Raw genomic sequence first — 27,114 nt, forward strand, 5'->3', positions numbered from 1 at the left:
TACTTGACTAGCAGAAATATAAAAGTGGAAAAAGTACACATTTCTATGAAATCACTAAAATGCTAAAGAGAGGAAGACAGAGCAGCATATCTCACCCATATTGGCCTCTCTTCATTGGCTTCCTGTTAATTCTAGAACAGAATTTAAAATTCTTCTTCTTACTTATAAGGTTTTGAATAATCAGGTCCCATCTTATCTTAGGGACCTCATAGTACCATATCACCCCAATAGAGCGTTTCGCTCTCAGACTGCAGGCTTACTTGTAGTTCCTAGGGTTTGTAAGAGTAGAATGGGAGGCAGAGCCTTCAGTTTTCAGGCTCCTCTCCTCTGGAACCAGCTCCCAATTCGGATCAGGGAGACACACACACTCTCTACTTTTAAGATTAGGCTTAAAACTTTCCTTTTTGCTAAAGCTTATAGTTAGGGCTGGATCAGGTGACCCTGAACCATCCCTTAGTTATGCTGCTATAGACGTAGACGGCTGCGGGGTTCCCATGATGCACTGAGTGTTTCTTTCTCTTTTTGCTCTGTATGCACCACTCTGCATTTAATCATTAGTGATTGATCTCTGTTCCCCTCCACAGCATGTCTTTTTCCTGGTTCTCTCCCTCAGCCCCAACCAGTCCCAGCAGAAGACTGCCCCTCCCTGAGCCTGGTTCTGCTGGAGGTTTCTTCCTGTTAAAAGGGAGTTTTTCCTTCCCACTGTCGCCAAGTGCTTGCTCACAGGGGGTCGTTTTGACCGTTGGGGTTTTTCCGTAATTATTGTATGGCTTTGCCTTACAATATAAAGCGCCTTGGGGCAACTGTTTGTTGTGATTTGGCGCTATATAAATAAAAATGATTTGATTAGTGCTGGTCTTTCTCCATCTACTTCTCCATCAGCTCCAATCTTTAATTGAAACCCCCCCCCATCTCAAACTGTCTGCACCACAACGGCCTTAATGGAAGTGTGCGCACATCACACAAACGTCACACAAGGCTGCCTATTGCAAGGGATGTGTGAATTGAGCAATGAGTCATACGCTACTGGCCACAAACAGATGGCTAAAAATGAAGACGGGAGGCATGTCAACAAAATCAACAAAGAAAGATGTATGAATGCACTTGAATGGATGCAATGACGCATTTACTCACATCTGGTCTCGGGGCCGTCACAGAGCCGGGACAAGTGAAAGTCACAAACTCGTGACATCGTTTGTGCACCACAAACTACACACTAGAGAAAACAAAGAGGATAATGTCCTGAAATGACATGAACAGCAAAACTTATCTAAGATTAAATGCAAAGAAACACATAAACAGCACAAAATCTATCTCTACCTTGGCATTGGAATCCCTGTTTGCCGATGCCCCTAAGTGAGAAAGGGAAATGGATTAAGACACAAACAATCATCTCGTGAAATATTTCACTTCTATGCCTGATTTGCAGCCAGGAAGATATAGATAATGCTGCCAAGACATGGATGGTGTTGCATTATACTCTTACAACAATGCAAGCACACATGAAAGTGGCTTGTGTCAGCCGTAAACAACAACAGCAGTTTTAGGACTACATTCTATGTGATAAATAAAGTCTGCATCCCTGTTCTGTCACAGCAGGCCACATCAAGCTATTTGTTGATGATCGTATACACACATACTGTATGTACATCCTATATACAAACAGTATTTGATAACAATAATGCTCCCTGAGCGGCCCTGTCTCTCTAATCGATTGGTGTGGCTATCTTCTGTGGGATGTACCGGTTCATATTTCAATTTCATATTGGACTGGATTCATGAATGTTATTGTATAATAATAATAATAATAATAATAATCATCTTGCAATTCCTAGTGTGACCTCATAAATCAGAATAAGACTGAGATTTTTGGGTCTAATCTAAGCACTTAATCAATAGATCAGACTCAAATTGTGCATAGTGGTCCTTTGTAAGTTGGGCAGGTCCACTTCAATTTGGTAGAATTTGGACAGGTGTCCTAAATGTTACAGAGTTATTTTTTTCCCCCAAAGTCACAAAACACAATAACATTGAGCCTCATGGATTCAATCATGGCCATCACTGAATGGATTGGGCTCAAAACTGACACACTGGTGCTTTGTAGATTGGGTTAGTGCATATATCAATTTTGTCAAGATTGGACCTAAAATGTATTTGTGGTGTGACACAGTAACACAAGATAACACTAAGGATTAAAGATCTAATACCCATCATCTCTTGATGGATGAAACTCATATTTGAGTCACTGGTCCTCTGTAGGCTGCATCAGTTTATATCTCAATTTAATAAAGATTGGACCACTTTTTTTATTGTGGTATCAGAAACCAGAATAACTTTAATATTTCTAGACTTAATCTCAGTCAACCTTAGTTTGATCAAATATGGCATGGTGACCTGTTGGTTGGGCCAGTGCTTTAATGCAAATGCCTATGTCATCAAGATCAAATCGGACAGGAGTATTAAATGTTACTGGAATTCAAACCGATGCTTGAATACATCATATGGTAAACCAAATTGAGGTTTCTGAGGTTACTGGTCAATCCTCAATGGATAGAGAGTGGATATCTATAGGCTGGGCCACTGCATACTTCAGTTCTCTTGATTACAGACCTAAAAAATGTTGAGATTAAAAAAACAAAGAGAAAATGAATCACCACTCTTTCACTTGTAACCTTGTAAGGATGATGTCACTGCAATGCTACAGATCAACACAACAGGATTAACACTATGGTGTATGTCAGAATATGGTAAATTCATTATTTTTCACCACACAACACTTGCATGAGCAATAATGGCCAATGAGATGATTAACTCCACTAAACAGTGTCTCTGAGTGATATTAAAGATGGTTCTGTGTGGCATCATAAGACACTGAGTCCAGGTACTTTATAGTACTACAGGTGGATTCCTCTTATTACAGAGCAATACTCCTGATTCAAGAACTGCAGCGCTGGCTACTCTCCAGTGTCTCCTCCTTTGATTATTTAACAAAATAGTCAAAGCCATTGATTGGCTAAAGAGTCTTCACAGTGCCTTGAAGACTCTGAAAGGTTTGATTAGGAAACAACCAAGACACTCCTTCACAATCATATTGACTATAACCACTAATGTACAATCAGTTCATTGGCTGGCTGAGTAATAATTAAAGGCCAGATTGCAGAGGGTAATCTGATACTTGATCTGCAGTCATCGTTGTCTCTCTGCACCACCGAGTGTGTCTAGGTCAGTTCAGCTTTTTCACCAGTAGAGAGCATTAAAGAATCAGTGATGAATGTGGAATGCATTTCTGGCCACATATCACAGGGAACTGAGAATAAAGGCACAACTGTAATTATACATTTTATGATCTGAATAATAATTTTATGAATATCCCCCATGAGCAAATCAAATTTGCCATAAAAACATGAGAATAACCACATAAGATGAACAGACTATCTCTGAAAAATACATAAAAGAGTAATAACAGAATATTAAAAATATTTAGGGCTGTTTCTAGTTTTCATTAAGGTCTTACTGTGTGATTCTTGGTGTTGTTCACATATGGCACTTGAAAATAAGCAGTTTTCACTTTTAACCTGACAAATTTTTTACATGTAAAAGACAATTTCACATTAATGAAGTCACCATATACCATAACCGGCATGAGTCCACATGTGATTTACATTTGCTTATTGGAAGCATCTTTTGTAAATCTTTAATTACTCTCCACCCCCCGCCACCCAGGGACCCCTAGGCCCCAGCTGAGCGCCATTGCTCTCAAATCTTGTGTGAATGAAAGATTTTTCACTCACAACTAAGTCCTGAAACCACGGCCAAGAGAGTAGCCATTTGGAGAAATGTCCTGAAATCTACCCAGAAGCTGCTGGCATGCACAACGCCCTGAATCAGACCTACACACCCACCATATGTCCACACACACACACGCACACACAACCACGCACACACACAAACATGCACACACACAGTTACGTCTTCAGTGGAAGGAAGCAGCACAGTGCACTGCTCATTAAAATATAAGACGTCTTCACTTGGATATCTATTTGCCTTCATGTCAGAGTTTTACAACAGCAAAATCCATTTACTTGTACTGAGTGCTTAGAAAACGTTTTGCAGGACTGAACCTGACTTGATTATTTCTCCATTTATCTGACACAATAGCCAAGTGGCCTCTGTGTGCATGTATGTGTGCATGTGTGTGGCTTCATTCATGGATAAACTGAGATAAACTGGATAAACTTGTATGCTTATGAATTTTGGGCCAAGGATGTGTTGGGAAGGTGTCGTAGCACGGACCCACAACAGGGGGCGCAAAGGAACGGACAATGAGTAAGCCAAAAGGTAACAATTTAATGTTGTGACAATACACAACTAAATACACAAAATCTGCAAAGTCAATTAACACCAGGTGACGTGTCGGCAGGCTCGAAGATAGGAGACCCCGATGAGAGAGAGGCCGCGTCCCACACGGCTTCCACCACCAACGGCCTGAAGAACACCGGAGCCGCCAAGTCCCGAATCCCCAGGTGACCTCTGTCTTCGACTGTCGACCCTGGTACTGCTGGCAAAAAGCAGAAACAAGATGAATGAGTGTAAGTCTTTACACTCAGTGGTTCTCGGTCTGTACACCGTTAGGAGGGGGAACCTCCACCTCCGAATCACACACTCGTGCAACGCCTGTGTAACCACTTATCTGTCCAGAGAGTAAGGCGCAGTCGTCGTCGTTAATCTCCGAAGTCCCAGATAAGGCTCCATCCACAGGAATAGGGCTGCAAATAACACAATGTGTCAGTCAGCAGAGAATTACCTCACGGTATTCGATTTCTCGGCGGGGAGGTGGAGTTGCGGTCCAGCTTAAGTAGTGGCGTAGACGGGTGACAGCTGGTGTGATGAGTGACAGCTGTCACTTCCTCTGGATCTGGCGCCCTCTCGTGCTTGGAGCCCACACTCCAAGCAGGGCGCCCTCTGGTGGTAGTGGGCCAGCAGTACCTCCTCTTCAGCGGCCCACACAACAGGACCCCCCCCCTCAACGGGTGCCTCCTGGCGACCGACCTGGCTTGTCCGGATGTCTTCTGTAGAACTCGGCCAGGAGGGCCGGGTCCAGGATGAAGCTCCTCTTCACCCAGGAGCGTTCTTCAGGTCCATACCCCTCCCAGTCCACCAGATATTGGAACCCTCGGCCCTTACGACGGACGTCCAGGAGCCTGCGTACTGTCCAAGCAGGTTCCCCGTCGATGAGCCGGGCAGGAGGCGGCGCGGGTCCAGGTGTACAGAGGGGCGAGGTGTGGTGAGGCTTGATACGGGACACATGGAAGACAGGGTGGATCCGCAGTGAAGCCGGGAGTCGGAGCTTCACTGCGGCCGGGTTGATGATCTTGAGGATGGGGAATGGTCCGATGTATCTGTCCTTTAATTTGGGTGAGTCCACACAGAGGGGGATGTCCTTTGTTGACAGCCACACCTCCTGCCCGGGCTGGTACGTGGGGGCCGGGGAACGTCGGCGGTCCGCATGGGACTTGGCCCTCGTCCGGGCCTTCAACAGGGCAGAGCGGGCGGTCCGCCACACCTGGCGGCATCTCCTGAGGTGGGCCTGGACCGAGGGCACACCGACCTCTCCCTCCACCAGCGGGAACAATGGGGGCTGGTACCCCAAACACACCTCAAAAGGGGAGAGGCCGGTAGCAGACGAAACTTGGCTGTTGTGGGCATACTCGATCCAGGCCAGATGGTGACTCCAGGCCGCCGGATGTGCGGAGGTGACACACCGCAGGGCCTGCTCCAACTCCTGGTTGGCCCGCTCTGCCTGGCTGTTGGTCTGGGGGTGGTACCCGGACGAGAGACTCACGGTGGCCCCCAGCTCCTTGCAGAAACTCTTCCACACCTGTGAAGAGAACTGGGGACCACGATCTGATACAATGTCCGATGGTATCCCATGCAGCCGCATGACGTGGTGGACCAGGAGGTCTGCCGTCTCCTGGGCCGTCGGGAGCTTCGGGAGGGCCACGAAGTGGGCCGCCTTGGAGAACCGGTCCACTATCGTGAGAACGATGGTGTTGCCCTGGGACGGCGGGAGGCCCGTGATGAAATCCAGGCCGATGTGAGACCAGGGGCGATGAGGCACTGGCAGGGGTTGGAGGAGGCCCGTCGTCCTCCGATGGTCTGCCTTGCCCCTGGCGCAGATGGTACAGGCCTGGATGTAGTCCTGGACGTCGGTTTCCAGGGACGCCCACCAGAAGCGCTGCTGGACTACTGCCATGGTCCTACGCACTCCGGGATGACAGGAGAGCTTGGACCCGTGACAGAAGTCCAATACGGCAGCTCTAGCCTCTGGTGGGACGTACAGTCTGTTCTTGGGGCCAGTCCCCGGGTCCGGGCTCCTGGTCAGGGCCTCCCGGACGGTCTTTTCCACGTCCCAGGTTAGGGTGGCCACGACAGTGGACTCGGGGATGATGGTCTCGGTGGGGTTCGACAGCCCCGCTTTGGCTTCTTCTTCATGCACCCGGGACAATGCATCTGATTTTTGGTTCCTGGTCCCGGGGCGATACGTGATCCGGAAGTCAAAGCGCCCGAAGAACAGAGACCAGCGGGCTTGCCTGGGGTTCAGCCGCCTGGCGGTCCGGATGTACTCCAGGTTCCGATGGTCCGTGAAAACCGTGAAGGGCAACGACGCCCCCTCCAGCAGGTGTCTCCACTCTTCAAGAGCCTCCTTCACCGCAAGAAGTTCCCGATTGCCGACGTCATAGTTCCGTTCAGCTGGGGTCAACCTGCGGGAATAAAAGGCACAAGGATGGAGAACTTTATCAGCCTCCACGCTCTGGGACAGCACGGCTCCTATCCCTGAGTCAGAGGCGTCCACTTCTACTATGTACTGGCGATCAGGATCAGGCTGCACCAGAACTGGTGCAGTCGAGAACCGGCGTTTCAACTCCTGGAACGCGGCTTCGCACCGATCCGACCAGGCGAAGCGGACCTTGGTGGAGGTCAGGGCAGTCAGGGGGCTAACTACCTGACTGTAACCTTTTATGAACCTCCTGTAAAAATTTGCAAAGCCGAGGAACTGCTGTAGTTTCCTGCGGCTTGTTGGTTGGGGCCAGTCTCTCACCGCCGTAACCTTAGCCGGATCAGGGGCGACGGAGTTGGAGGAGATGATGAACCCCAGGAAGGACAAAGAAGTGCGGTGGAACTCACACTTCTCGCCCTTCACAAACAGCCGGTTCTCCAATAACCGCTGTAGGACCTGACGTACATGTTGGACATGGGTCTCAGGGTCCGGGGAAAAGATGAGTATATCGTCCAGATATACGAAGACGAACCGATGCAGGAAGTCCCGCAAGACGTCGTTTACCAAAGCTTGGAACGTCGCGGGGGCATTAGTGAGGCCGAACGGCATGACCAGGTACTCAAAATGACCTAACGGGGTGTTGAATGCCGTCTTCCATTCGTCTCCCTTCCGGATCCGAACCAGGTGGTACGCATTTCTAAGATCCAATTTCGTAAAGATTTGGGCTCCATGCAGGGGCGTGAACACTGAATCCAACAGAGGTAACGGGTATCGGTTGCGAACCGTGATCTCGTTCAGCCCTCTGTAATCAATGCATGGACGGAGTCCGCCGTCTTTTTTTACCCACAAAAAAGAAACCAGCACCCATCGGGGAGGTGGAGTTCCGGATCAGCCCGGCAGCTAAGGAGTCCCGGATGTAGGTCTCCATTGATTCGCGTTCCGGACGTGAGAGGTTGTACAACCTACTGGACGGGTACTCAGCGCCCGGGACCAAATCGATGGCACAATCATACGGTCGGTGCGGAGGAAGAGTGAGCGCCAGATCTTTGCTGAAAACGTCAGCAAGATCGTGGTACTCCTCTGGCACCGCCGATAGATTAGGGGGGACTTTGACCTCCTCATTAGCTGTAGTGCCGGGGGGAACCGAGGATCCTAAACACTCCCGGTGGCAGGTTTCGCTCCACTGCATCACAACCCCGGACGGCCAATCTATCCGGGGATTGTGCTTCACCATCCATGGAAAACCCAGAATCACTCGGGAGGTAGATGGTGTTACATGGAACACTATCTCCTCCCTGTGATTCCCAGACACCACCAAAGTCACTGGTTGTGTCTGATGTGTGATTAATGGAAGCAGGGTGCCATCCAGTGCTGGCACCTGCAACGGTGCTGGCAGGGCCACCAGGGGGAGCCCTACTTCCTTTGCCCATCTGCTGTCCAGCAGATTCCCTTCTGACCCCGTGTCTACCAGTGCTGGGGCATGAAGGGTTAAATCCCCACAAAGGATTGTTACTGGGATTCGTGCTGATCTGCGGGGTCTTTCCGCGTGTGTGTTATGGCCCACCCTTAGCCCAGTTTCTAAGGACGGGCGTTGTAGTTTGACCGTTCAGGGCAGTCCTTCTGCATGTGCTCACAAGAGCCGCAGACAAAACACTCCCCGCGAGCCAGCCTCCTTTGTCTGACGTTCGATTGTACTTTAGCCCTGCTCGTGTCCATAGCCTCCTCAGCAGGGGGAGCTGTAGCCACACGGGGCTCCCTGGCAGTGAAGCGTGGGGACGACGTCACCTTGTCGGAACCGGAAGGGGGAGGGACGGCACGTGCCCGGTCACGCCCCCCGGCCTGCTCCCGACGATGCTCGTTTAAACGGTTATCTAAGCGTATAACCAAATCGACAAGCCCGTCAAAGTCCCGCGGTTCCTCCTTAGCCAGTAGGTGCTCCTTGAGGACCGGGGACAGTCCATTTACAAAGGCGGCGCGGAGCGCAACGTTATTCCAGCCGGACCTCGCTGCCGCGATGCGGAAGTCGACTGCATACTCGGCTGCGCTACGGCGCCCCTGTCTCATCGACAGCAACACGTTCGAAGCGGTCTCGCCTCTGTTGGGATGATCAAACACTTGTTTGAACTCCCGTACAAACCCAGTATAAGACGTTAGGAGCCGTGAGTTCTGCTCCCAAGCGCCGTAGCCCATGCGCGTGCCTCTCCTCGAAGCAGATTAATAACATAAGCTACCCGGCTAGCATCTGATGCGTACATGACAGGGCGCTGTGAAAAAACGAGCGAACACTGCATGAGGAAGTCTGCGCACGTCTCCACACAGCCCCCGTACGGTTCTGGAGGGCTTATGTATGCTTCAGGGGACGGTGGGGGGGTTCGTTGAACGACCAGTGGAACGTCTGATACAGGCCCAGGATCAGCCAGAGGAGGAGCTGCAGCAGCGCCCTGATTGCGCGCTTCCACCCTGGCGGCGAGAGCCTCCACTCTCCGATTAAGGAGGACATTCTACTCGGTCACTAAATCCAACCGAGCCGTGAAGGTGGTTAAGATCTGCTGCAGCTCACTCAACACGCCTCCTGCTGACGCCTGCACTCCTGGCTCTTCCATTAGCCGTTCACGCTCGAGCTGACGCCCCTCGGAATCCATGACGATTGGCCGAGAAATCCTGTTGGGAAGGTGTCGTAGCACGGACCCACAACAGGGGGCGCAAAGGAACGGACAATGAGTAAGCCAAAAGGTAACAATTTAATGTTGTGACAATACACAACTAAATACACAAAATCTGCAAAGTCAATTAACACCAGGTGACGTGTGGGCAGGCTCGAAGATAGGAGACCCCGATGAGAGAGAGGCCGCGTCCCACACGGCTTCCACCACCAACGGCCTGAAGAACACCGGAGCCGCCAAGTCCCGAATCCCCAGGTGACCTCTGTCTTCGACTGTCGACCCTGGTACTGCTGGCAAAAAGCAGAAACAAGATGAATGAGTGTAAGTCTTTACACTCAGTGGTTCTCGGTCTGTACATTGTTAGGAGGGGGAACCTCCACCTCCGAATCACACACTCGTGCAACGCCTGTGTAACCACTTATCTGTCCAGAGAGTAAGGCGCAGTCGTCGTTGTTAATCTCCGAAGTCCCAGATAAGGCTCCGTCCACAGGAATAGGGCTGCAAATAACACAATGTGTCAGTCAGCAGAGAATTACCTCACGGTAGTCGATTTCTCGGCGGGGAGGTGGAGTTGCGGTCCGGCTTAAGTAGTGGCGTAGACGGGTGACAGCTGGTGTGATGAGTGACAGCTGTCACTTCCTCTGGATCTGGCGCCCTCTCATGCTTGGAGCCCGCACTCCAAGCAGGGCGCCCTCTGGTGGTAGTGGGCCAGCAGTACCTCCTCTTCAGCGGCCCACACAACAGGATGAACGTTGCGAAAATGGAAAGTTGATAGGACTAGTGTTTTTTTTTTTTTTTTTTGAGAAATTAGTGATATTACCTAACAACAGTGAACAATGTACATTGTGCTGCAATGCACCATGGGCATTTGGGGTTTTGAATGTTGTTATTGCGGTTCATGTTAGTTTAACAGTGTTGTTAGCGTTATTGATTTATTGTGTTTTTGTAGTTCAATTGGTTTAGTCCATTTAATTAAGTGTCATGTTGCCATTACCATGAGTGAGAAGTGTAGTGAGTTTGATGTCTTCCGCCAACATCTCTGTTTGTGTGTAAAAATATAAGTACCTGCTTGCGGCAGAATGAAGACACAACAAAAAGCTCTGGCTTGGTTTTCATTCTTCTGTACAGTTCACCAGAATATACAGTTTTATGCAAAAGTTTAGGCATCCCCGATAATTTTCATGATTTTCCTTTATAAATCATTGGTTGTCTGGATCAGAAATTTCAGTTAAATATATCATATAGCAGCCAAACACACTGATATTTGAAAAGTGAAATGAAGTTTCTAGTATTTACAGAAAGTGTGCAATAATTATTTAAACAAAATTGCGCAAGTGCATAAATTTAAGCACCATTGTTATTTTATTGATTTTAATACATTTATCAGTAATTATTGGAACACAAAATTGGTTTGGTAAGCACACTGACCCTTGACCTCCTTACACAGGTGAATCCAATCATGAGAAAGGGTATTTAAGGTGGCCATTTGCAAATGTTTCTCCTCTTTGCATCTCTTCTAACAAGTGGCAACATGGGAGCCTCTAAACAACTCTCAAATTACCTGAAAACAAAGATTGTTCATCATCATGGTTTAGGGGACGGATACAAAAAGCTATCTCAGAGATTTCAGCTGTCAGGTTCCACTGTAAGGAACATAGTGAAGAAATGGAAGACCGCAGGCACAGTACTAGTTAAGGCCCAAAGTGGCAGGCCAAGAAATATCTCAGATAAGCTGAAGCGAAGGATGCTGAGAACAGTCATAGCCAACCCACAGACCTGCTCCAAAGGCCGACAACATGATCTTGCTGCAGATAGTGTCTCTGTGCATTGTTCAACTACACAGCACACTTTGCACAAACAGATACTGTAAGATGCTGTAATGCAGAGGAAGCCTTTTCTGCGTACATGCTACAAACAGAGTCGGTTGAGGAATGTTAAACCACATTTGGACAAGCCAGCTTCATTTTGGAATAAGGTGCTATGGACTGATGAAACTAAAACTGAGTTATTTGGACATAACAAGGGGCAGTATGCATGGCTGTAAAAGAACACAGCATTCCAAGAAAAACACTTGCTACCTACAATGAAATTCAGAGGTGGTTCCATCATGCTGTGTGTCTGTGTGGCCAATGCAGGTACTGGGAATCTTGTTAAAGTTGAGGGTCACATGGATTCCAGTCAACATCAGCAGGTTCTTCAGAACAATATTAATGAATCAGTGACAAATTTGAAGTTGCGCCAGGGCTGGATCTTTCAACAAGACAATGACCCTAAACATTGCTCAAAATCTACTAAGGCATTCATTCTATGTTCTGGAATGGCCACCTCAGTCCCCAGACCTGAAAATTATTTAAAATCTGTGGTGTGATTTTTAGCTGGCTGCCCATGCTGGGAAACCAACAAACCTGACGTATTTTATAAAGAGGAATGGTCCACAATACCTTCAACCAGAATCCAGAGTACACCTCTGTAAAAGAGAATTGGCATCTGTGTACATGTATGCGTGCATGTGTATAACTTTTATCACAGGCAAACAGGGGAGAGCTGACATTTGCTGTTTGGTATGCTTATGTATTTTGGGTCAATGATGAATGCCGCCAAAACAGAACGTTGATAAGTATCAGGGTTGGCTGGTAAAGGAGGCTGGACATAAATGCAGGATGCAGGTACACAGCTCATTGGAGTTAAAGCGTTTACTGGGTTTGTTAGCTGGGGTTGGTACACAGATGGGCAATCCAACAGAAGCAACAGTAGCAAAATCATCAGTCTTAGGCCTGGCTGAGGTACACAGGCAGGTAATCAAAAACACGATGAAGAACTCAAGGCAAGGCAAAAACACAAGGAACTGAGCTGAGGTGGAAAGAGGCACAAGTCACATCGATTTGGCGACGGACAAAGGCAAACTGTGAAGCTTATAAAGCACCCAGGTGATTAACTGCAAATCAAGAACAGGTGTGTGGAGAAGCTCCCAGAACCAGGGTGTGGCCAGACAGAGAGAAACACCCACTACCAAGAGCCAAGAGTGAAAAAAGAATCAGCAGGACAGAGAAAACCCAAGCAGAAAGACAGAGCAAGAGAAAGACAGATCACAAAGGCAAACCAAACAAGACAGTAAAACAGAACACAATCTAAATGAATCCAAAACCTGACAATAGGACTAATATTTTTGGAGACACTACAGATATTAACTAACAACAGTGAACAATGGACATTGATAATTACATTCTAGACTCACACACCATTCTAGCAGGGGGCAGTAAATCATCTATATATTAAAAACGTGCATACATGCATGTGTGACTTTATTTTATAAGTTCAATGTAAATACATAATATAATTGTAAATATATTAAAAATACATGGATGACAGATGAAAGTGAAAACACTTATTTCCATTGTGGTCCATTTAAAAATCAAATGGCAAAATAGAAGTAAGAATAAAATAAAATAAAATAATAATGATAATAATAACAACAATAACAACAACAACAACAACAATAATAATAATCATGTGTATATGATAACAAGAACCTAAACAATCTATAAATGCATTAAGACAGTAAATTAACAATCAAAAATTATGGAATTAACAGGAAAGAAAAGGGTCAAGTTCTTCTTCGAAAAACTGTTGAGGTCTAAGGCCTAAAGTTCTAAAAACATTTGGACTCACACACCATTCCAACACATTATAGAAACTTTAGTAAGTAAGTAATGTTTATTTATATAGCACCTTTCACAGACAAGGAAAGTCACAAGGTGCACCACAAAAGACACACATAAAAATTCTGAGAATAAAATACAATGTACATCACAATAAAATAGCTCTAAGACACACACAGTGGTCATAAAACAGCCCTCTCACTACTAAGTTTTGAATGCCTGGAGAATCAGATGGGTTTTAAGTTAGCGCTTAAAAACATCAACAGAGTCCAGCGAACAAAGAGACAAAGGGAGAACATTCCAGAGCCTTGACACAATGGCCTGGAAAAAGCGATCTCCTCGGGTCTTAAAGTGGATACGAGGGACCCTCAGAAGGTTCTGCTCCACTGACCTCAGGCTCCGAGCGGGAGCATAGGGACATAACAGGTCTCTAATGTAGGAGGGAGCCTGGCCATGCAAAGCTCTAAAAGTCAACACTAGGATCTTAAAATGGAAATGCAACGACACTGGGAGCCAATGAAGAGACTTTAAAATAGGAGAAATATGAGTCCTTCTGCTTGAGCGAGACTTTACATAATATATTACCACCCTTGCAAAATGTCAGCTGCCTATTTTATAAACACTACTCAATCTAGAGCCCGTGGATCCCCACGGGCAATGTATGTATGTAGTTATACTTATTTCATCTCAGAGCTGTAATTACTTCCTGCAAACTAAAAAAAGTATTGTTGACATCCGGCACAAAATGACAAAGTTACTTGTGTACGTAGTGACTCTCGTCCACTTAATGCTACAGAATCCACATATCAGCATTGGATCATAGGCCTTGGGCATGCTGTACTTCATCAAAGGTTCAAAGGGTCCCCATCATTCAAGGCCTAAACTGTGATTAAAAATATACTGTCAGTTCAGGTCTGAGACAATGCGCATGTGCTGTACATCACCACATCCATGAAACCACCTTGGGCCTGGTTTAGCAATCACATAGGAAGACTGCTGGTCCATCCCCACTTCCTGAGAGCAGTTGTGAAGTTGCCACAGCCAGGTGATTTGTGGATGATTCCTGGCCTTTTCCTGTAACTGGAATCTCAGTCCTCAGGGCAGCCACACCACGTGGCCCACGTGACCATAGTTGATGTTCTCTCACAATGCAAGAAATATGCCGGGCGCCATATGCATTTTGACCCATCTACTGGATGGCAGTGGGAATGGCGGCCAGTTATGTCATACGGTTGTCGACCTGAATCACAACTTAACAGGCTTTTTGATTTTGCAAATGCCCCCCCCCTTTTTTTTTACAAATGAAAAAAATGACATATTTTACAAAAGCACATTTATTTGTAAACACCAACACACACGTTACAATAACTTGTGTTGGTTTATACATACAATGAATGAATCAACCAATCTGTGGTCACAGAGGCTCAGTTTACCCATAATCCCTTTGGGCATCTGTGTGTTAATGTTAAAAACTTCAGAATTAGTGCATTGTTTTAAAATTAAAAGATATGTGTTATATTTTCACTTTGTACAAATGACAGAGTTGACATTAATGTAGTTATTCTATCCTGAATAATTTGGTTTATAACTCAAAACCATAAGTTAAACCTGCTTTCCTTTTCAAGATGTCTGCCTCACGGCTGGACCACTGTATGCTGTGAAGGATAATGACTCTTCTCTACAGCAGTGGGCAGGGCGCACAAAGACAGAAGTGCTGACTCATTGGTTGTGTTTGGGTTTGTGATTGTCTTTGATTCTATCAGAAGCATTGGCGATGTTTAAACTCAAAATTGGCTTGTCAGTAGCTGGGAGTATACTAGAGACAATACTGAAAATTATCGGTTAGCGGTTAGCTGTAGCGCCCAATAAATTTTTTAATGGTTTATCAGTTTAGCATTATAATCTTTTATAATGTAATCTTACAATCTTTCATTGTAATCTTTTCAGTTAGCTGATTAGCGGTTATCGAAGCTAACTTTTTGGTTAGCTGTGCCCACCACTGCATATGGGAATTATATTTTGTGGTGGATGAGGTATTTGTGAGCTGATGTTGGCAGCTTACAGTGCTGCCAGGATGAAAGGGGTGATCACCACAGGCAGCAGCTCCAACTGGGGTTTTCCCTGCACTATGACACACACTTGGAGTCATTCCGAAGATGATTATTGTTTTTTAATTTATGTTGTGAAGGCCTGGCAAACCAGTTTCCCTGTCATTCCTCCTACAGAGTTACATGGTGTCCATGTCATGATAGGTGTATTACAGGTGACAAATCCCGTTCAGCTGCATTGTGGTGCACCACTCCGAGCCTGTGACATGTGCACCTACACGTCATGTTCCAGCCATGATGATCATATTAGTTCACATAGATTATCTCATCCTTGGGAGGGAATGACAATGTATCTGTAATATAAGATTTATTATGGGTATAACAGACATTCAGATGTGGGCACTGCAACTCTGAGATGCATTGACCCGGGGTGCTTTCGGTTGGACTGCACAATGTCCACATCTGGTTCACAAGATGAATGCGTGCAACAGACACTGCACATGACAATATTTTGTTTGTGCTCCCTGAATGGGATCCTCTGGTGGTGCACATATGGCTCATCTGTGCCACAATCGGGACATGCTGGCAGGATTTGTCATGCCTGACCATTGCAAATTACCCTCGTATGCGATCAGACTGTTTCAAATGCTTTTTGATAATCAGAACATTTAGAATGCCATCAGACTGTGATCAGACTGTACTCTGATCGGCATTTGAGATTTCCCCACTTCAAACACACCTTGACAGTGGAGAGCATGTGCTCTACTTTTGGCTTGGCTGTGCAAAACTGTTCGGAGTGTAATTACACTGTTCTGAATGCTGTTTTGACACCATCAAGACACAGTCATACTGCGATCAGACTGCACTCCAACTGATGTTCGAGCTTTCCCCACTTTGAATGCAACTTGACAGCATATCAAGCTACATTCAGGCTGGCCACGCGATTGTGCCCGACTGTGATTCATTCATGGAAGAATGCTGTACGAAGATTTTGAATGCAGCTCACATTTGCCTGACTGTAGTTTCAATGGCCATTCATGTGGCATTTGAGGTCATTCATGTGCCAGTGTGACCGGGAGGTGCGTGCGTGCAGGCACGGTAGAGACATTCGGCCAGGATTCAACGAGATCAAATAATTCAAACAGCCCCTCAGCTGCTCTCCGACTATTTTGAATTGCTCACGAATTACCGTACAAATACTATAACTGCAGTCAGACTGCGGTATGGCTGCATCTCCACCACTGTTTGATTGTTTTCCAATGTGAGTGTAGCGTGCATGTGCTCTGACTGCACAAATGTGCCAATTGCTGTAAGAATGATGTACGAGGTGTTCGAATGCAGCTCAAATTTGCCCAACTGTGGCTCAACTCCAGAGGTGTAAAACTCCGGCTTCAGAAAGTAAAACCCCTCCCATGTGTTGCTTCTACTTGTGCACCTAAAACAGGTGATCTCAATAATTAGCTCATCCACCTGCCTGAAGAGTTGAATTAATTACAATTAATTACAGCTGGTTAGTTAGGGAGATGGAACAACTATGTGGCTGGACTTTTACTTTCTGAAGTTGGAGTTGTGAAAATTTTGGCTCCATGCAGGGGCGTGAACACTGAATCCAACAGAGGCAACGGGTATCGATTGCTTACCGGAATCTCATTCAGCCCTCTGTAATCAATGCATGGACAGAGTCTGCCGTCTTTCTTGCCCACAAAAAAGAAACCAGCACCCATCGGGGAGGTGGAGTTCCGGATCAGCCCGGCAACTAACGAGTCCCGGATGTAGGTTTCCATTGATTCGCGCTCTGGATGTGAGAGGTTGTACAGCCTGCTGGACTGGTACTCAATGCCCGGGATCAAATCAATGGCGCAAGTGGATGCCTCTGACTCAGGAATAGGAGCCGTGCTGTCCCAGAGCGGGGAATCCGACAAGGTTCTCCACCCATGTGCCTATTTTTCACGCAGGTTGACCCCGGCTGAACGGAACTATGACATGGGCAATCAGGAATTCCTTGTGGTGAAAGAGGCTCTTGAGGAGTGGAGACATCTGTTGGAGGGAGCTGCGGTACCATTCACGGTTTTCACGGACCATCGGAACCTGGAGTATATCAGGACCGCCAAGCGGCTGAACCCCAGGCAAGCCCACTGGTCATTGTTCTTTGGGCGTTTTGACTTCCGAATCACCTACTGCCCCGGGACCAAGAATCAAAGATCGGATGCCTTGTCCCGGGTTCACGAAGACGAAGTCAAAACAGAGCTGTCGGATCCGCCAGAATCCATCATACCTGAGTCCACTATTGTGGCCACCCTCACCTGGGACGTGGAGAAGACCGTCCGGGAGGCCCTGGCACGGAGCCCGGACCCAGGAATGGGCCTGAAGAACCGTCTGTACGTCCCACCAGAAGCCAGAGCTGCAGTCCTGGACTTCTGTCACGGTTCCAAGCTCTCCTGTCACCCAGGGGTGCGAAGGACCGTGGCAGTGGTCCGGCAGCGCTTCTGGTGGGCGTCCATGGAAGCCGACGTCTGGGAATATGTCCAGGCCTGTACCACCTGTGTCAGGGGCAAGGCAGACCATACAAGGACACAAGGACTTCTGCAACTGCTCCCGGTGCCTCATCGCCCCTGGTCCCACATTGGCCTGGATTTTGTCACTGGCCATCCTCACAGTAGTGGACCGGTTCTCCAAGGCAGCCCACTTCGTGGCCCTCCTGAAGCTCCCAACGGCCCAGGAGACAGCAGACCTCCTGGTCCACCACGTTGTGCGTCTGCATGGGATACCAACTGACATTGTCTCGGATCGTGGTCCTCAGTTCTCCTCACAGGTCTGGAGGAGTTTCTGCAGAGAACTGGGGGCCACCGTGAGCCTCTCATCCGGGTATCACCCACAGACGAATGGACAGGCAGAGCGGGCCAACCAAGAACTTGAACAGGCCCTCCGCTGTGTGACATCCGCGCACCCAACGGCCTGGAGTGACCATCTGGCCTGGATCGAGTACGCACATAACAGCAAGGTGTCCTCTGCCAAGGGCCTCTCCCCGTTTGAGGTGTGTCTGGGGTACCAGCCCCCATTGTTTCCCATAGTGGAGGGAGAGGTCAGTGTGCCCTCGGTCCAGGCCCACCTGCAAAGATGCCGTCGGGTGTGGCGCACCGCTTGTTCTGCCTTGATGAAGGCCCGGACGAGGGCTAAGGCCCATGCAGACCGCCGGCATTCGCCGGCCCCTGCATATCAGCCCGGGCAGGAAGTGTGGTTGTCTACAAAGGACATTCCCCTACAGGTGGACTCCCCAAAACTAAAGGACAGATACATTGGCCCCTTCAAAGTCCTCAAAGTCCTCAGTCCTCCGCAGTGTAGCTCCAACTCCAAAGCTTCACTGCGGATCCACCCTGTATTTCATGTTTCCAGACTCAAACCACACCACACCTCACCCCTCTGTGCTCCCGGACCAGCGCCACCTCCTGCCCGGATCATCGACGGGGAGCTGGCTTGGACCGTGTGCCGTCTCCTGGACGTTCGTCGAAAGGTTCCAGTACTTGGTGGACTGGGAGGGGTATGGACCTGAGGAACGCTCCTGGGTAAAGAGGAGCCTGGACCCGGCCCTCCTGGCCGACTTCTACACCTGACACCCCGACAAGCCTGGTCGGGCGCCAGGAGGCACCCGTTGAGGGGGGGGGGGGGGTCCTGTTGTGTGGGCCGCTGAAGAGGAGGTACTGCTGGCCCACCACCAGAGGGCGCCCTGCCTGAAGTGCGGGCTTCAGGCACGAGAGGGCGCAGCTGCCTCACGGGAATGGCCGGGACGCATGACAGCTGTCATCTATCACCACATCATCAACACCCCATAAAAGCCGGACAACATCTCCACCCCACTGCCGAGATATCGCCTACCTTCGGAGGTAACTTCCTCAGCCATATTCTGTGCCGTATCGCACTTAACTGTTATCTGATTACTACAGGAGTTCCTGACGGCTTGTGTCAGCTGGAGGCTGAGCTGGTCGTGGACGACAGGGTGACGAACCGTACCCTTCCCGACCCGTGAAGACAAGTGTTTGTTTCAGGTCCTGTGAAAGACTGTGTTCGTATTTGCGGAGGTGGAGGTGTAATTCCCACCCGCAATCCCAGAACTGTGTGTGCGAGGAGTTGCTGAGTGTCACCACACTCACCTCGCTTTCTGTCTTGTTTCCTGCCAGCAGTACCAGATCCGACAGCCGGAGATGGTGGCCACCTGGGGACTCAGGACTTGGCGGCTCCAGTATCCTCCGGGTTCGGTGGCAGTGGAAATCGTGTGGGATCTGGCTCTTCTCTGGACGGACGTCTCCTATCCTCGAGCCTGCCCACACGTCCCCTTTGTACATTTGACTCTAATCCTAATTCTGCATTTGTCTGTATTTCGTTGTGCACGTTTCACAACAGTAAAGTGTTGTATTTTGGCTCATCTATTGTCTGTTCATTTGCGCCCTCTGTTGTGGGTCCGTGTCATTACACTTTCCCAACAATGAAAGTGAATTGAAACAACTATTAAAATAAGTAAAAGTAAATACTCACCTTGCTGCTGCAAGGTTTGAGTTAATCCTTTAACCAGTGAGAAATATGTTTTCACTCACATCTGCCTCCTTGATACCACAATGCTATGTGCCTGGCACACTCCAGTTTTAAAGGAAAAACAAGTCTCATTGTATTCACACTAAAAAAACACCCACAAATAAGGAGCATATTATTTGTGTGTGCCCCTGCTATGTTAAAACCACACCCCCAGTAGCTGAAACATTCAGTCATTACCTTAGGTCACTGGTTAGCATCCAAATCTCACAAACATACAGTAAGACTGGAAGCACCAAGACCATAAACACTTGGACTTTTGTTCTCCTGCAAAAATATCAATATCACCAAACACGTCCGCCCAGCAACCCTACGAGGTCATAACTTCTGATCATCACTGATAAGAAAAGCAAATCTGTGACAATTTTAGCACAAACAAGTACATGTCTGATGTCCAAGAAGTGATTAAAAGCCTGGATCTTAGTCTTGATCCAGGGCAATCACAAACCAGGACACTGAGACTCCTCATGCAGCTTCTCAAGTGGCACAATCAGGGTATCCATTGTTTTGCAAGATTAAACCTTAATTTGCAAAATCAAGTTCAGTGAAACACTTGTCATCAACAAAAGCACCATGCATTTGTATAGCACCATAGATCGGCTCTTATCGAGCAATTTATGGGAGATCCTGTAAAATCTCAACATATCGCACTCATCAACTTAATCAGATACCTTGCAAAACTCAACATGGGCTATAAAGAATCACTGTCAATATTCACGTTTGTATGTTCAGTAAGTTTTCACAGGTAGGACGACTGATGTTTGATTGATTTGATTCTTCTATAAAATTCTCTTTTTTATATACATAGCATAATTTGAAATAAAATAAAAATAATTCCTTGAACTCTCAGAGGGTTATAAATGCTCTGTCCTGGCAGCACTTTGAATGGATCAAATCAAAATTAAATATAATGTGCTCCAAGGCCCGGCAACATTTACATCAAGTTTAATGTAAAGGGGTGTGTTAGAGTTGAGTAAATCTGATTAATTAAATATAATTAACAATGCAGGAAATCAATGAAAATAAGAAAATAGCAAACATACCTTAATCTTTACGATCTTTTAAAGAGCAAAGTTCTATGCTAAATCTGAATATTGTTCTGACTGCAGCCTTTAAATATGAAATTAAAAAAGCGGGATCCTAGTTCATTCACTTGTGTTTTAATGTTTCGAAGCATTTATGTTGAGTCAATTGGTGATGTATACAGGCCCCACTGAGCAAAGTTGGTGATATATTCCTTTTCATGCCAACTCTTAAACAGTGTTTGAAGTAGGTTTTGAAATACTCCACAACAGTGTTTCCAATTAGTTTTCACTAATTTGTAGAACTGAAGAAAAACATTTTGGAGCTACCCCCAGCCACACATTCTATCTATTGTTTAATTCCAGTTTTATTTTCTCGTTCTGTTGTATATTTCTATAATTTGCTTATGTAGTTGGCATCATTTTTTACAACACTTGTTAGCTGGGCAAAACACAGTGATGAGCACAATGTGTGCCCAGAGTTCACCAGGAAGACAAACTACATGTGAGTTTTAAGTACAATCATTTTCTTTTTACAAGTGAGGAGTAAACAGTGTCAAATTTGACTGCAGAGTCTCTGACCATGGAACGGGTGTGAGAACAGCTCTATGCCTGATCAGTGGAAGTTCTCATCAAATGTTCTGGTCAGAGTCAGAAGGGATGGAATCATGAACTAAATTTGATTTGATCCCTAATTTTAGGACATCGAGGGCATGGACTGACATTTAAGTTGAGACATTTACTCAGTGAATGCCACTGACAAACATCAATCAAGAATCATGAATTCTATGACTGTTCAAACTAAGGTTGCATTGTGAAAAATCAAACCTGTATCTGTTGTAAGACCAGATATGGAAGTGGCCCAATCTGAATTGTAAAAAAACAAACAAACAAACAGAAAATAAATTGCATTCCATGTGACTTGTGCTGTTCACACTGTCATGAAAAAAAAAATCAGATCAGAGTCACATATGTGCACAAAAAAAAAAAAAAAAAAAAAAAAAAAAAAAAATCACATCTGGGCATTATTTGTACTGCAGTCTCAACATAGCTAAAAAAAAAAAAAAAAAAAAAAATGACCTAACAATATGCATGGACATTTCTGAGTAGAACAGAGATAAAATAACGATGTTAGAATAACTTTAATTAAATACTTTGGCTACCTAATAACACCGAAACATTTTTATGAAGTTAACTTAATAAACCTTGCAGAGGACAAAGGAAATCAAGTATATTAAATCACTTAACTAAATGCCTCACCAAACTTGAGTTAGTCTGTCTATCTGTCTATAAACGTCTCATGGTGTCTACTTAGTAATGGCCAAGTTAGAATCATTTATAAAAGATCCATGCAAGTTGAGCAGTTGAGCATTCTTCTTGAGAGTTCAGAAGAACAAAGGTCCAAGACCAAGATATCCTGGTGCTGTCTGTCATTGTCAATAGCTGTGAGACTTGTATGCTAACCAATGACCTAAGGCAAGGACTAGATGATGTTTAGTACTCAGTCTCTTCAGGGGATAGTTGGGTACCACTGGGATGACTTTGTGTCAAGTAAGCAGTTATTTAGGGAGACTCGAATGAGTAGTATCACATGTTAGAGAACAACAGCTAGGATATTTAACCATGCGGTACATTTCTCTGGTTGTCATCCAGGACCGAAGGCAGTTCCGTAGTGTGGTGAATGTGGCAATGTGTAGCACCAGCGCATGCTCTCAGACCTAACATGATCTGACCAATAACCATTCCTAACACCTTAAATGACAGTTGTGAAGGCGGACACCTCCACGAACCATCCAGCAAGACGCAGTACGCCCATGATATACTATAAAGGCAAAACGTTGCTGATTTCACCGATCTAGTGCATCAAAGTTCATTAAACGCAACAGGGTTTGCCCTCATTATATATTCATTTAATTTGGTGAGTTACAAGATGACAAAATCTATTGTTTTTGAGTTATTGTCTACACAATCTGGCCCACCCACTCTACATTTTTGCTGTCCTAGCCTTACAGTGTTACCAGTGCAGAGAAAACCAACACACAGATGCAGCTAAAAGCATAGTTTTCTTGGCATTCTTTTTTTGTTGTTGTTCTGATTCACTACAGAGGATCCAGAGGATTTCTGATGAAATTCCAGTTCAACTTGGGGAAACATGCTCACAGCTACTTGTGTTGCTAAGTGGTCTTCCAGCTAAGAACTAATCAGGACCTACCCTATGCCACTTCTGAGGTCTGACAGGATCAGGTGTGCTCAGAGCAGAAAGGCTGTGCATAACTGTTTCAACAAAGTTAAACAAAAAGAAAAAAGAATACAGCACTTTGCTTTTAATGATACAAGCTTCCACTGGGGTATTACATGCATGTTCATGCACATGTGGTGATCTATATTTGTGATGTTTTTGTGTGTGTGATTTCATGGCTTGAATCTCTTGTCCCGTTTGCTGGTGTGTGTATGTGTGTGAGCTCATAGAGGTGTTATGGTAACTCTTGCACAGTGTGGGCTGTAGTGTGTGTGTGTGTGTGTGTGTGTGTGTGTGAGGTGATGTGATCAGATCAGGTCAGCATGGTGACTACAGTGTGGGCCACTGCTCCAGCAGGTAGCCACGAGCAGCCAAAGAGAAACCAAGCAGAGAAAGCAGCAGTGGGGCCCCTGAGGAGGCGGCTTAAGAACTGCCTCAGTGGTTTCTGTGTTGACGTGCAGCTGTGTGTGTGTGTAGGTGTGTGTTTGTATGTTTGTGTTTACTGCATGTGTGTTACCAGATAAAATCGGTGCAGTGGCTGCAGAAGGTGGGCTGCTTGAAGAAGCGGGCTGTAAACTGGTGATCCTTCACCTCGACAATCCTCTTGTGTTTGAGTGCTCCCCTCCTCTGGAACACAGGCACCCTGGCCGGAGGGGAGAGGGGGGAGGGCACAGGTTGGGGAGAGGTTGGGGAGGCCAGTGTCAACGGGGAGAGGGAGGGCGACGGGGACATCGGGGTGGACATGATGTCTGGAGGATTGGAGCAGAAAGAGGAGCGTGAAGGAAGCAAGAAGCCTTGAAACTGCAGCACAAAGGTAGAAGAAGAAGGAGTAAGAGGAGGGTGCAAAGTGGGACAGGTCACTGTGCAGACAGATGTTGTAACAGCACAAAGTGGAAGACCAAAAAAGAAAACAGGAGGATGGGAAAAAGGAGGAGGATTGCAGGGAAAGTGACAGGTCAGAGCAAAGAAGAAAAAGAGAGTGAGAGAGAGAGGCTGTGGTGTAATGAAGGAGACAGAAAGGTTAATTCACAGACAGACAAAACTCTCCTAAGAGACTCAGAGACACTAAACGCTCGGTGTTAGTATAACTCAGTGTGTCCCACTTACTATCAGTCTGTTCGCTTTACAGCAGCAGACATAAATACCTGCTGTCAACTGTATCTCCTGTTACCATGTCGACAACCCCATCACCACCCGCTCCAACGTGAGAGCTGCATCCTCCCCAAGCTTCCTGCCTTCCTGCCCTTATTAGCAATTAGTCTCATTTCTGTAGAAAGGTTTGGAGCAGGATAATATTTATACATCTAGAGGGAATAAGATGTGCTGGGAAAAAAAAGTGCAAAATAGCAAATATTAGCTGGAGAGATTGTGGTGCACGAGTTGCACACTGTTAAATGATAAATGAAACGCCAGCAGAGATTTAATGAATAAATAAATAAGCCCATAGGGGGAAAAACATGCTAGGGGAAAGAAAAAAAATGTGATGAAATGATGGTGTCTCAGCAGAGAAGCAGGAGCAAATCAATCAAAACGGTGACGGGGAGAAAATGGCAAAGTGCAGAGGAATTAGCGGAATAATGTCAAGAGAGAAAAAAAATATGTTCTGAGAAATGTGCACAGACCCATGTGGTGAAGATAATAGAAAATACCTGAATTCCTGATGGTGTCGGAGAAACGGCTGGACTGAAGGTTAGTTCTCCCTCTCCTCCTCTCTTTGTCCTGCTCACTTAAAAGGAGAGGTTAAGGTATCACACCTGTAGCAGGTCACCCCCCAGTGAAAGAGAAGAGAAACACAGCTGTGCCGAGCAGACAAGAATCATCCAGGTTTAAGAAGAAGAAGAAAAAAGCTGTTGCGCAAAGAGATAGAGCAAGAAGAGTAAAAAAAAAAAAGAAAAAAAAAGAGCTTTCTAGGAACCAGATAGAGAAGTGCAGTCACATATATCCTTTAACCCAAGGTTAGGTGAGGAGGAGGAGGAGGACGAGATGAAGGGGTGATATTCTCTTTCTAAGATAGAGTCTGATTTTACTAGGAACAAGATGAGAGAGAGAGAGAGACAGAGAGAGAGAGAGAGAGAGAGAGAGGAGAAAGATTGAGGGGAATAGGCGGCGATTCATTTTGAAATCTGGGTTACTTCTCTCTGGAGAGAGAGGGAGGTAGAGGAAGGAGGACGGATGAGACAGAAACTGCCATTTTGCCACCACAAATACAGAATGGACAACCGTGTCTCACTTCCTGTATAGCTAAGGGACAGCGCGTCCATTACAGAAGAAAAGAGCACCGAGCGCGTGCAAACTCATTGAACTGTTGACAAGTTGCAGCAGAGTGAAATGTCATTTGAAGTAAATGACCCGGTGGTGCAACAGTACAGCCGTTCAGTATGTTTACTGCATTTAAAACCTTTGATCGGAACCAACGGTTACATGGTAACTTTGCTCCACTGTGCACTGAAAGCGGGTCAGCAAAGCCTGATGGGATAGCTCCCGAGAAAGAGTGTTTGCTTGCCTATTACAAGAAGTTTTTTTTTTTTTTGGAAGAGGGTGAAGGTGCAAATGTGCAAAATATTCTACTCATCCACCTGCACTCAAAAGGTGAGACATGTTCAAGGATGTTCACGTGCATGTGCATGCTAAACACGCTATTAATCACATTTGCTGTGTGTGAATGTTGCACGCGGACAGTCCTGTGGGAGGTGAGCAGGAAAGATGCAGGCAGACAAGGGATGAAGGGGTGGATTGGAATGGGATGGAGAGACTGAGAGAGGGAGCAGAGGGTTGAAGGTCTAATTAATGGAAATGTAGGTTATTAGTCTCCTGATGAGGACACTGGCAGAGAATTAATTAACAATTATAATTATCAAGATTGTTAGAGAGCGAAATGGTGTCAGCCAGTGAGATAACAGTGAGCTGTATGCTTAGTGTGTGCGTTTGCATGTTGAATTCTGGCAAAAATCATGCTTGTGTGTCTTTATTAAAAAAAAAAAAAAAAAAAATCAGCTCTATGTGACTATGATATGTGTAATTTCAGCATTAGTCATGCAGCACGGGGAGCTGATTGGAAATGAGGGGGTGCTTTGCCTTCAGAAGACCTCGTTTGTTAGAACAGCTTTCATTTTACGGCCTGTAGTGTTCATCAGTGTCATCTTGTGATGTTGTCAAACATAAATGAGACAGCCGGCCGAGCAAAGTGAGAGAGAAAAATGTGAGCCTGTGTTGTTGCACTACCGGGTGATCAGTGCATTAAAAAAACAAAGCACGTAAACGGCCAACGTGCTTCCCATCCTCGCTCGCCGCAGCGTGTTGAGGAAGCACTTGTGGATATGAAGTGTCTTTATCAGAGTGCGTTTGCATGCCTATCTGAGCGTAGTTTACAGTGTTTGATCCTCTGCCATAAAAGAACAGGCTGGAGTGCAGCCAGTCAATGAGAAATTAAAGCCATAAAGCAAGAGGAGAAACGCACAGTGCGACACACACACACATATATACATCTAGATTGATTAAGAGTGCGGGGAATCCCTCTATAAAACACAATAATGTGGCTCCAGATTGGAGGAGACGAAAAAAAAAACAAGGAAAAAAAAAGAACTATACACGACATCTGGCATCAACAGGAAAAAAGAAAATAAAGGAACCCTGCATTGGCCTGTCTATTTTTACTATATTTATTGTTATATCACAGTTGATTCCATTTCTGTCCATGCTCGAGCCCCCTCTCTTTCTATTTTCCAGTCTGCAGGTGGCTGGCTGATTATTTCTGATCATGGCTTAATGAAACAGAAAATTCTCCTTCGATGGAGTCTTCTGCTGGGGTGGGGAGGGAGGCAGCAATCAGCACTTCACCAATTACTCGCATCCATTATCGTCTAATGAGCACTCACTCGGATCCAGCACCGCCTTCAACCTGGCAGGCTGGCTTTGTTTCTCTTCGAGTCAAATGAAGGTAAATTGGCAAAGTGTTGTCTGTGAAATCGTGGGGAAGCAGTGTTTGACGTCTGCCTGTTGATTTAGTCTCCAGAATCAACTAGGTCCGTTTGTGTTCATTTTCTAGTTGTGTGTGCTTCTCTTTGCTTTTATTTATTTATTTATTCATTTTAAATTAAAAAATATCTGCCAAATTTTGAACT

At 46.2% G+C, this 27,114-nt stretch overlaps 1 protein-coding gene across 4 annotated transcripts in view; it reads right to left on the bottom strand.

The window, feature by feature from the left end:
• Positions 1-24,808, bottom strand: part of prkcg (protein kinase C, gamma) — a 52,858-nt gene extending 28,050 nt beyond the window's left edge. Inside the window, exons 1-4 of one of the 4 annotated variants that reach the window (XM_034174619.1) lie at positions 24,643-24,808; positions 23,511-23,742; positions 1,301-1,352; positions 1,135-1,209 (exon numbers count right to left, since the gene is read on the bottom strand). In XM_034174619.1, the coding sequence (XP_034030510.1) occupies positions 1,135-1,209; positions 1,301-1,352; positions 23,511-23,737 (354 nt within the window). In that variant the 5' untranslated portion in view covers positions 23,738-23,742; positions 24,643-24,808. Of the gene's footprint in view, positions 1-1,134; positions 1,217-1,300; positions 1,353-23,510; positions 23,784-24,642 lie in introns of those variants that run through there. The other 3 variants (XM_034174618.1, XM_034174617.1, XM_034174616.1) reach the window with 3 other exon arrangements.
• Between the last annotated feature and the right edge of the window lie 2,306 nt (positions 24,809-27,114).

Source organism: Thalassophryne amazonica, chromosome 7 (genome assembly GCF_902500255.1).
Source record: "Thalassophryne amazonica chromosome 7, fThaAma1.1, whole genome shotgun sequence".
Lineage (NCBI taxonomy): Eukaryota > Metazoa > Chordata > Actinopteri > Batrachoidiformes > Batrachoididae > Thalassophryne > Thalassophryne amazonica.